The 12368-nt window shown below is 41.4% G+C and overlaps 1 protein-coding gene across 3 annotated transcripts in view; it reads left to right on the top strand.

The window, feature by feature from the left end:
• LOC105493093 (NEDD4 E3 ubiquitin protein ligase) overlaps window positions 1-12368 on the top strand; it is a 167428-nt gene that overhangs the window by 132447 nt on the left and 22613 nt on the right. For all 3 annotated transcript variants that reach the window (XM_071066808.1, XM_071066806.1, XM_071066807.1), the window contains 4 exons: window positions 4107-4172; window positions 7762-7881; window positions 10091-10291; window positions 11948-12028. In XM_071066808.1, the coding sequence (XP_070922909.1) occupies window positions 4107-4172; window positions 7762-7881; window positions 10091-10291; window positions 11948-12028 (468 nt within the window). The remainder of the gene's footprint in view (window positions 1-4106; window positions 4173-7761; window positions 7882-10090; window positions 10292-11947; window positions 12029-12368) is intronic.

A 12368-nucleotide genomic window follows, 5' to 3' on the forward strand; every position in this document is an offset into this window, starting at 1 on the left:
GGCATTTTTCAAATATCCCCATCAATAGTATGGACCAGAGTCATGGCATCCAAATTTCCGTTATGTGAATACCCTCCAGACAAAAATCACTAGGGACACATTTGTAATTCAACAACTTGGGTTTATTATTCATTTCGGCAAGGGAGAACACGCACCATGGTGTTTTGGTAGCAGAATGTTAGAAAAGACTTCAAGGATTTGGGCTCCCGTTAGGTGATTTTGAAGAGGGTTTTAGGAAGCAGGACTTTGCTCTGTGTGAGATGCTGTTGGGAAGCCCGGATAATTCTATGATTTTGCATCTCAAATCTTATCCGTAGTGAGGCTAAAGCAATGATTAGCAAAGTAGAACAGTCACTCACATTTGCCAGGAGAGGGAAATGTTTGGTATTTTGTGGCTTGGACAGTGTTCATGTTTTGTCTATATTCAGCCACAATGACAGAGTGGTCTTGATTTTGTCTTGATCTTACCTATGAGTGCCAGGCCAGCTCCTGGATGTTAGGGACTGCTTTTCTCTCTCCCCGTTATGCTGAACTTGGTTTTTTGTTTGTTTGTCTGTTTGTTTGTTTTGAGACGTCTCACTCTGTCACCTAGACTGGAGTGCAGTGGTGCTGTCTTGGCTCACTGCAAACTCCACCTCCCAGCTTCAAGCGATTCTCATGCCTCAGCCTCCTGAATAACTGGGATTACAGGCACACACCACCACGCCCAGCTAATTTTTGTATTTTTAGTAGAGATGGAGGAGTTTGACCCTGTTGGCCAGGCTGGTCTTGAACTCCTGGCCTCAAGTGATCCACCCGCCTCAGACTCCCAAAGTGCTGGGATTACAGGCATGAGCCACTGCTTCTGACCTGAAGTTTTAACATGATATCACAAATGTCACCAACAGGTATATATGAATAAGAACTGATATACTTTGACTAAACAAGGAAATCGATGACATTTTCACTTCAGCCACTACTGTAAAAACTGTTGTCCATAGGGTTCAGAATAAAGTATTCCAGCATATGCTTCCATGATGAGAACTTCATAGCTAGCTGTCTAAACTCTCTCATCAGGGGAGATTCAGTAGGAGACAAAGATTACTCTCTGAGAGGATGCTATTTGTCATTTCCAGTTGAGGTTTCCATGCTTTTCATTTAGTTAGTAAATATTTATTGAGAGCAAGTAAATATTTATTGAGAGCAAGGTACTGTATGCTAGTTACTGAGGATACATCAGTAAATAAAATTAACAATATCTCCTGCCTTCATGGGACTTATATTCTAGTGCAGAGGAAAGCAAACTACAACCAGTGGGCCAAATCGGCAGCTGCCTGTTATGAATAATTACCACTGGAATACAGCCACATCGTTTGTTTAGATATTGCCCATCTCTGCTTTCACACTACATCATCTCAATTGAGTAGTTACAGCAGCAACCATATGGCCCACAGTCAGTATTTACTGTTTGGACCTTAACAGGAAATGTGTGCTAACCTCTGCTCTAGCATCTTCTTCAAGAAGCTTCACAGTAGATAGTTGTACGTGAATATGAATATCCACCAGTAAATCTGCCTGCTTGCCTCTTGCCCTTCCTTTCTTCCATTTGTCTGTTCTGTCTTCATTCATTTCATTTTTTCACAGGAGGGTAGGACAGGGCAGTCAAAGACCTAAAGAATAAACTACATTAGGCCGGGCACGGTGGCTCACGCCCATCATCCCAGCACTTTGGGAGGCTGAGGTGGACAGATGGCTTGAGGTCAGGAGTTCAAGACCAGCTGGGCAACATGGCGAAACCTTGTCACTACTAAAAATACAAAAATTAGCTGGGTGTGGTGGTGCACACCTGTAATCCCAGCTACTCAGGAGGCTGAGGTAGAAGAATTGCTTGAACCCAGGAGGCAGAGGTTGCAGTGAGCCAAGATCGCACCATTGCACTCCAGCTTGGGTGACAGTGAAACTCCGTCTCAAGAAAAAAAAAGAATAAACTATATTGATTCACTGGTGATAAATCACATGCAATCCCATCCCTTTTCTTCCTGGTAGTTTTTTTTTTTTTACTTAAAGTAATACCTGGCAACCATATAGTGTGATACTATGCAGCCATTGAAGAGAACAAGGTGGGCTCAAGTGTATATGTCAGATGGAACAATCCCTAAGAGCTGCTGGTAAATGAAAAACAGCAAGGTACAGAACAGTGTGTTTGTTATTCCAGGATTTATGTAAATTACTTAAATGCAGAGCATAAATGTGTGTATGATTTACTCAAGAACGAAACAGGAAACTAGTAACGTTGCTTGCCTCTGAAGAGAGGCAAAGAATGAACAGGATATATACTGTTTGTACCTTTTGGTTTTTTGAGATAGGATCTCACTCTGTCGCCCAGGCTGGAGTGCAGTAGCATGATTATAGCTCACCACAATCTCAAACTTCTGAGCTCAAGGGATTCTCCCACCTCAGCCTCTAGAGTAGCTGGTACTACAGGCACATGCCATTGTACCCCCACTAATTTTTAAAAAAATTTTTGTAGAGACTGGGTATAGTATTGTTGCCTAGGCTCCTTTCGAATTTTATAACATGGATGATTGTTATCTATTTTTAAAAAATATTTTTAAAGCACTGTATGGTTGCGGTTACAAATTGAAATTGTATTTAGGTATATAAAATAAAACTTAAGGCTGGGCATTGTGGCTCACACCTGTAATTCCAGCACTTTGAGAGGCCAAGGTGGGCAGATCACATGAGGTCAGGAGTTCAAGACCAGCCTGGCCAACATGGCGAAACCCCGTCTCTATTAAAAATATAAAAATTAGCCGGGTACAGTGGCACGTGTCTGTAATCCCAGCTACTCAGTAGGCTGAGGCAGGAGAATTGCTTGAACCTGGGACGTGGAGGTTGCAGTAAGACAAGATCGTGCCTCTGCATTCCAGCCTGGGTGACAGAGCAAGACTCTGGCTCAAAAAAATAAGTAAGTAAAATAAATAAATAAATAATAAATAAATAAAAATTAAATTTTCCATCTTACCACTAGTGTATGCTCCCTCAGTCACTATTAGTGGTCAAAGACTAAAGAATAAATGATATTGATTTGCTGGTGATAAATCACATGCATACATATATGGAAACTTTTTCTGTATATTCATAAACATGAATGCATACACATATATTTGTAGGTGATTTTTTAGCCTGAGATCATCTTAAACATACTTTTTGGTAACTTGCTTTGTTCACTTGCTGTCTCTTAGACATTGAACCATTTCGGTATATATAGATGTACTCCTTTAGAAACCAACTAAAACAATCATTAAACTCTGGCATATTCCATTGTACAAGTCGTCCTTAAGGTATTTCACCAGTCTCCTATTAAAAGACTTTAGATTGTTTACAGTACTATTATAAACAGTACTACAGTGGATATTCTGATTTAATTTGTACGTGCATTGTAAATTTTGATGTCGTGAAATAACAAAACTAAGATATTTCGGATAGTGATAATAGCATGAATAGAAAAACATAAGGAAAGAATGAACAAGAGATTTCCAGGAAACAAGTAGTCTGGAATGTCCAGGGGGTGGATTGCAAAGTGGGAAGTGGCAGAAGAAGTCAGGAAGAGGCAGGTCGTGGTGCTCAGGAAGCATTGTTTTCTGTGCTGTCATGGGCTTCAGCTCCAGAATGACAGGACTGGCTGTGCACTGCAGGATGCTCTGAACCTGCAGCGTGCAGCATGGAGAATGGACTTAAGGAAGTAAGACTTGCAATGAGGAAACCTATTAGGATATTGCTGCCATTGTCATCGAAGTGACAAAAGATGAAAACTTGAAGTTAAAACAACAATAAAACTAGTAACTAAAGTGGAGAGAGAGTGCATTTGAGAATAGTTTCTGTGAGACATTCAAGAGAAGGTGTCCAGGAGGCAGTCCAGCACCCGGGGCGTGGGAGCTGGATGTGTGAAGGTGTCCACGTAGGGGGCTGAGAGCGACCACGTGCCTCAGCCTGCGGTCTCGACAGCTGCATCCTAGCCAGCCTTCTCTTCCCTGTCATACTTACCCTCACTACCTTAGTTGATGCTCAGAGACAAATCACAAATCTCAAGGTATTCTCCTTCTGTTGTCTTGTTTTTTTACAAGAATCATTCCAGCAGAAGAGGCAGCTTACAAGCCTATACTTTTGAGGAACAACCTGCACTTCCTGTGGTGAGTTTTACCCTCTCCCATCAATCAATAAAAATATAAAACTCAGCATCTCTTTTTATTTTTTATTATTTAGAAGACTAAGTGTGAACGTTTGCCTTACAGGGAACTAATACAGCAGAGAATGTAGGCTCCAGGTGGTGATGTTCAGGGAAAGGCCTCAAAGACAAAACATGCAGAACTGTCTCTCCCATGTTAAAAGCACAGTCTCTGCATACTGGTGACTGTGGGTGGTATCTGGGCTTGTCGGTTGAAGCACCGTGCTGGCTAGAGGTGGTCCGCTGCATGCAGCATACAATTCAGGATCACTGTGTCCAATTGGCGATGCTCTGCGTAAGCACATGGCATCCAGCAGCCATGTCTGCCCTGTACATGAAGCATAGCCAGGGTTTCATCACTCAGGTGTGCACTGGCATTGACACGCCTGGCGGCCAGGCTGGAGTTTATCAGTCTCTGGTCTGTTTCTTCCCTGCAGTATCACATCCACCAGTCTACTAAGGCCTTCTGCTTCCTGCTCAGTGCTGTCCCAGTCACAGGCTGGATGGCAGCTTGAACCTTAACCCTGCCTCCATCCTCTTCCTGACACAAGCCTCACTACTCTGAGTTTGTCTCCCTTTTCCAGAGACCCTACTTGTTTTTGAAACTAAAGTAAAACTCCCAGGCTCCCAGCCTCTTCAGCCTACCCTTCTCCTTATCCCCCAACAGAAGCCTCCTGCTGCCTTCATTCCTATCTATGCTTTTTCTTCCAAGCAGACTGTTCCCATGTCCTGATTCTCTCCCGCTTCTGAGTCTGCGTGCATTCCATTTCCCTGCTTGGAATGGCTTTCTCATTTTCTTCCCCAACCATCTGGAATTTGGAATGGCAGTCTAGATATCAGCTTTGAAAAACAGGGTATGTTCTAGGACAGCAATGCAGAGGCTTCAAAATCCTCAGCCCATGAGTGGTTTATCTGTCTGAATAACACCCTGCACTAAGAATGGGACACAGATCCTGTGCTGAGGAATGAGACGTCACCCACCTATGCATCCATTGCTCTGGTCAATATTGACCATCAACAAGAGGACAGATGCCATTGAAAGACTACCTTCGCCGGCCTTACTGTCACTCACTGTCATCTGTCCAGCCTCCTCCATTAGATCAGAGCCTGCTCAAGTCGAGTTCCTGGTATTTTTCCCTCTGCACCTTATAATGTCCTCTATACAATGGATATGTGGAAGTTCTCATTGACTGACAGACATTCACCCAACACTACTTTAGGTGCTTCGGATGAGCAGCAGAATCTTGAGATGATTTATATTTTATGTACCAGAAAAGTTGTTTCCATGCCTTTTTTTCCCCTCAATACATTGATTGGGTTTTTTTTTTTTAAGAGCTGTCTTGGAGTGTAATTTACATACCATAAAATCCAGCCATGTTTGATCATACAATTAAAGAGTTTTTGGAAATGTATACAGTTATGGAGACATCACCACAATCAAGTTTAAGAACCTTCTATCAGCCCGAAAAGTTCCCTCAATCCCTATGCCTACTCTCAGTTGCAAGGAACCACTCATCTGCTCTCTATTGCTACAGTTTTGCCTTTTCTAGAAATCTCACGTAAAGGGAGTTGTAGGGTGGAAGCTTATGTGTCTGACCTTTTTCACTTAGCATGCTGTTTTTCACATAGATCCATGTTATTGCATGCCTCTATTAGTGCACGGTATTCCATTGTAGAGATATATCACTACATTTATCTGTTCACCAGCTGATGGACATTTGTACAACTGGGCAGCATTTAAATCCATCATTTTGTGATCTAACAGTTCATCACAACTGTCAGCAAAGTATGTAGGGCTCCTGTGTATCTAGTGAGCGGTGTCTTCAGTGTGGAGACTGGTGGTGTTGGTTTTTATGTTGTAAGACACCTTAAGGAGCCACACCAAACCAGGTCTAATCTGCTTCAAAATGACAACAGGAAGGCCAGATTTAGGACCTTTTTTTTTTTTTTTTTTTTTTGGAGACAGAGTCTTGCTCTGTTGCCCAGGCTGGAGTGCAGTGGCGCAATCTCAGCTCACTGCAACCTCCGCCTCCTGGGTTCAAGCGATTCTCCTGCCTCAGCCTCTTGAGTAGCTGGGACTGCAGGCATGGACCACCACGCCCAGCTAATTTTTGTGGGTTTTTTTGAGTCAGAGTTTTGCTCTGTTGCCCAGGCTAGAGTGCAATGGTGTGATCTCAGATCACTGTAACCCCTGCCTCCCAGTTCAAGCAGTTCTCCTGTCTCAGCCTCCTGAGTAGCTGGGATAGGTGCCCACCACCATGCCCAGTTAATTTTTTTTTTGTATTTTTAGTAGAGACGAGGTTTCACCATGTTGGCCAGGCTGGCCTCAACCTCCTGAACTCAGGTGATCCACCCACCTCCGCCTCTCAAAGTGCTGGGATTATAGGGGTGAGCCACTACACCCAGCCTGGATTTAGGACTATTTTAAGTAAGCCTGGAAATAACCAAACCTCTCTTTACTCATTTTTAACAAACTATGATAAATAGCATCTCCTAGCTTTTAGAGAAACAAGGCAGGAGTAACCCTTGATTCAGCAGATAAGCATGATTTCTGTTGTTAGATTACCTGGGTTCAAATCTCAGCTCCATTCCTTAGAAGCAATGTCGCTTAACAGGTTAATTCCATCACTCTCGGCCTTTTGGCTAAGACCAAGTGTAGTAGCAAGTTACTTCTATATTGTAAGCTTCTGTTTACTCATCAGTAAAATGAGCCAGTATTAGTAATTATCTCATTGAAATTCGGGTGGGAAATAAATGACATTATCCGTGTTAAACAGAGCGTGTGCTTGTTATTGTTGGGATGTTTTATTAGGGTTGTTATCACTCTTAACATTATTGTTCTAGTGTTTTTTTTCCCCAAGTGAAATACTGTACACTTTATTTTGCACATTTTAAAATATTTGAAATGTGGTTTACTTCACTAAAATGTATAATTTACCCATTTTTATTATAATACATGGTTTTAGTTCAAAATAAAATAAAATATGAATTGTTTAAAAGCAAGCAAGTAGTGAAGAAGGGATGTGGTGCTTTTCAAAGGATTCTTTCTTGTTAATATTTAAGTCTTCTGGTCAGGCACAGTGGCTCATGCCTGTAACCTCAGCATTTTGGGAGGCTGAGGCAGGTGGATCACTTGAGGTCAGGAGTTCAAGACCAGCCTGGCCAATATGGTGAAACCCTGTTGTTACTAAAAATACAAAAACTAGCTGCGTGTGTTGGCACATGCCTGTAATCCCAGCTACTCGGGAGGCTGAGGCACGAGAATAGCTTGAACCCGAGAGGCAGAGGTTGCTGCAGTGAGCCAAGATTGCACCACTGCATTCCAGCCTGGACAACAGAGCAAGACTCTGTTTCTCTCTCGCTCTCTCTCTCTCTCTCTCTCTCTCTCTATATATATATATATATTTCTAGAAAAGGCAAAATTGTAGCAACAGAGAGCAGATGAGTGGTTGTTTCCGGCTGAGAGTAGGGATAGGGACGGAGGGAACTTTTGGGGGTGATAGAAGGATTCTTAAACTTGATGTATTTAATTCTTCTGTTATGCTTCACTGTAGCTTTTGCCTACTTCATCTGGATTACCACCAGGTTGGGAAGAAAAACAAGATGAAAGAGGAAGATCATATTATGTAGATCACAATTCCAGAACGACTACTTGGACAAAGCCCACTGTACAGGTATCCTGCATTTTGTTCACTTGCTTTCTTACAGGATTTCAACTGTCACATCCCTATGTCAACTAGTACATCACTTTGTAGTACACGCTGGATACTTCTAGAATTTTCTTTTTTTTTTTTTTTTTTTGAGATGGAGTCTCGCTCTTGTCACCCAGGCTGGAGTGCAATGGCGTGATCTTGGCTCACTGCACCTCTGCCTCCTGGGTTCAAGCAATTCTCCTGCCTCAGCGTCCCAAGTAGCTGGGACTACAGGCGCACGCCACCACGCCCAGCTAATTTTTGTATTTTTAGTAGAGATGGGGTTTCACTATGTTGGCCAGACTGATCTGAAACTCCTATCACAGGTGATCCACCCACCTCAGCCTTCTAAAGTGCTGGAATTACAGGCATGAGCCACCGTGCCTGGCCGTAGCATCTTCTAATTATTTATTTTCTGACACTGATGTTAAGTGTCTGCCATTCCCTATGAATCTCTAATATACACGAATTACCACTTGTTATTATATAAAACAAGTTCAAATGAGAATAAGGAAAAAGCAAATGATCTAGTTTTGGGGTATTTTTGTAATTTGAATAGTTAAGATTGTTATTTTAACTAAAAGATAATCTTGTCGATTGGTATCTATTAAAGAAGTTTATGCTGGGCTGGGCAAGGTGGCTCATGCCTGTAATCCCAGCACTTTGGGAGGCCTAGGCGGGTGGATCACCTGAGGTTGGGAGTTCAAGATCAGCCTGATCAACACGGAGAAACCCCATCTCTACTAAAAATACAAAAATTAGCCAGGTATGGTGGCGCATGCCTGTAATCCCAGCTACTCGGGAGACTGAAGCAGGCAAATCACTTGAACCCAAGAGGCGGAGGTTGCAGTGAGCCGAGATTGTGCCATTGTGCTCCAGTCTGGGCAACAAGAGCGAAACTCCATCTCAAAAAAAAGAAGTTTATGCTGATGACACCTCCCCTTGGCAACAGTTTCATCTATAATATTTCCTTGTAAGTGTTTAGCAAAATATTTATTTTCTCTTACCACCGTGTCTCTTGTTGAGAAATATTTTAGCACTGAAAAGTGCAGAGAATAATATAGCAAATGCACATATTCTTTACACTCAGAATTACCATCATTAACAAGTTACCATATTAATTTCCAGACATTTTATTTTTAAAAATAGAGTCTTATAGATTAAGCTAAATTCCTTTTAGCCAAGCTCTTGGTCCCATTCCCCAGGGGGAACCACCATCTTGAATTTCTTGTGTATTCTTTTAGCCTTTTTTATATACTTATATAAAGAGCTTTAAAAATGTAAAATAAAATTAGCCGGGCATGGTGGCACATGCCTGTAATCCCAGCTACTTGGGACGCTGAGGCCGGAGAATTGATCGAACCTGGGAGGTGGAGCTTGCAGTGAGCCAAGATTGCGCCCCTGTACTCCAGCCTGGGCAACAGAGCAAAACTCCGTCTCCAAAAAAAAAAAAAGAAAAGAAAATGTAAAATATTGTTTATATGCCTGTGTTTCTAATTTTGCAATGAGAGAACACTCATTTTATTTTACAGAATGAGGTGCTGCTCAATTAAAAAAAACTTTGCCCCATAAGTCCACACCTTTTTTTGCTTAACATTGTTTTAAAGCTCTGTCTATATTGTTATTTATAGATCCAGTGTATTTCTCTTAACTACTAATATTCCGTCATGAATATGTTACATTTCACTTATCCATTTCTGTGGTAGATATTTGCCATTCATTTTGTCTGCCCAACATTTGAATCTACTTCTGTGTATGAGGAATTCCCCATCCTATGAGTTTTGGGAAAACAAAGACGACCTCCTCCCATAGGCACCAGAGCTCCCCTTGCAGCTAGGACTTGCGCTTGTGGACCTCACTCCTTCAGTCAGATGCACCCACAGCAGACTGTTAACTACCATCTTACTGCTTGAGAATGAGTTGAGAAATTATAAATTACTGTAAAAATAAAGTTATACAAAATAATGTATTGGAAAAGTGTTATTAAATGTTATTAAATGTAATGCATTATTAAAATGTTGGGAAAATATTAATATGCCATAACGACATTTGAAAATGAGCCTCAAATATGTAGAATCTCTTTAATGGAGGGTGTGTATTCTATTTGCAGGTTAGGTTACCTTTTTAACTGCATCTATTTGTGAGTTTTCTTTCTATAAAATATTACAGTATGATTTCATTAATGTGCTAGGCCACAGTGGAGACCAGTCAGCTGACATCAAGCCAGAGTTCTGCGGGCCCTCAATCACAAGCCTCCACCAGTGATTCAAGCCAGCAGGTGACCCAGCCATCTGAAATTGAGCAAGGATTCCTTCCTAAAGGCTGGGAAGTCCGACATGCGCCAAATGGGAGGCCTTTCTTTATTGACCACAACACTAAAACCACCACCTGGGTAACTTGGACACTCTTCCATTTAAATTTATAACAACAATAATCATCTCTTATGTGTAGTTCCTTACAATCTTTAAGTGTGTATTTCTATAACCTGTGTTTCCTAATATTCATTGAAAGATATATTGAATTCTTAATAATATTATATGTATTCAAGAGAATGCTTATGCCTCTTTTTAATATTGTTTTGGGTTACGGAGATATTCATGTTTACTTCCTATTTCCAGTTTTTAGCTCACTGGCCACAAATGCTTAGGAAGATATATAGGAATAACCCTTTGCTTTTATATGAGGCTTTATAGCTCCAAAGCCCTTTTGAATCCATATCTCATTTAATATCAGAAAAACCTTGTGAGGCTAGGTAGAACAAGTATTTTTATTTTAAGATAAGTCTTAAAGGTGTTTAGTGCTTGGCTTACTACTAACAGAAAAATTACTTAAAGGCCGGGTACAGTGACTCATGCACTTTGGGAGGCTGAGGGGGGCAGATCACAGGGTCAGGAGATCAAGACCATCCTGGCTAACATGGTGAAACCTTGTTTCTACTAAAAATGCAAAAAAATTTGTCAGGCATGGTGGTGGGTACCTGTAGTCCCAGCTGCTTGGGAGACTGAGGCTGGAGAATGGCATGAACCCAGGAGGTGGAGCTTGCAGTGAGCTGGGATCACGCCACTGCACTCCAGCCTGGGCAACAGAGCGAGACTCCATCTCAAAAAAATAAATAAATAAAAAGAAAAATTACTTAAAATTAGCAGCTGATGAATAGATTTTGATTATTAAAAGACCAACATAGCTTAAATAATACTAAAATTATTTAATAAATTAATACTATTAAGATAATATATGTAAATTAAACCAAATAAATTGAATTTTGTTCTCTTTTTTAACATTCTGAATTGGCCTTTGATAACGTTTTTGGGCTTACCTTCCTGTTATTCAAAAATATTAATCAACCCTTGAACAGATAGCTGGCAAAATGCATGTTCTGGGGCTTAGAAATATCATGTGGTCCAGGGCCGGGCACGGTGGCTTACGCCTGTAATCTCAGCACTTGGGGAGGCCAAGGTGAGTGGACCATCTGAGGTCAGGAGTTCAAGACTAGCCTGGCCAACATGGTGAAACCCCATCTCTACTAAAAATACAAAAATTAGCCGGGCATGGTAGTGCATGCCTGTAATCCCAGCTACCCAGGAGACTGAGGCAGGAGAATCCCTGGAACCTGGGAGGCAGAGGTTGCAGTGAGCTGAGATGGTGCCATTGCATTCCAGCCTGGGTGACAAGAGTGAAACTCCATCTCAAAAAAAATCAATGAAAGAAATATCATGTGGTCTAATTTAATGTCCCACTCTTTCACCAGTTTTTACATAGAGAAAAGCCGTATGTGACACATTTCCTAAAGCGTGGGGCAAAAGAGATTACCAGTTAGTGGTGATCCCTGAGAACTGCTCCTTATTCCTTTTGATCTTATAGCCTGAGAGTGATAGATTTTAGAAGGAGAAAATATTATGTCACATATTTAGGAAATAAAGTATAAATTGACTTTTACAAGAGAATATTTTAAATATCCATTGATGCTAGAAAACATGGTAACAGACTGACTTTCATTATTTTAAAATTTGTGTGTGTGTATTGTTCTTTATTTACTCTACCAAAAAAGGAAGATCCAAGATTGAAAATTCCAGCCCATCTGAGAGGAAAGACATCACTTGATACTTCCAGTGATCTAGGGCCTTTACCTGTAAGTGTATAGAAATGCTAACCCATCTAACTTGGCTATCTCAAATATTTTGTATTTTTGGATATAGTCGTTCTTTATCAGCTATAATTAATATTATTATTAAAATGTAGGCTGGGCGCGGTGGCTCATGCCTGTAATCCCAGCACTTTGGGAGGCTGAGGTGGGTGGATCACGAGGTCAGGAGATCCAGACCATCCTGGCCAACACGCCATGTTGGCGAACACGGTGAAACCCCGTCTCTACTAAAAATACAAAAAATTAGCCGGACGTGGTGGTGGGCGCCTGTAGTCCCAGCTACTCGGGAGGCTGAGGCAGGAGAATGGCGTAAACCCGGGAGGCG

This window comes from Macaca nemestrina, chromosome 7, assembly GCF_043159975.1.
Source record: "Macaca nemestrina isolate mMacNem1 chromosome 7, mMacNem.hap1, whole genome shotgun sequence".
Taxonomy (NCBI): domain Eukaryota; kingdom Metazoa; phylum Chordata; class Mammalia; order Primates; family Cercopithecidae; genus Macaca; species Macaca nemestrina.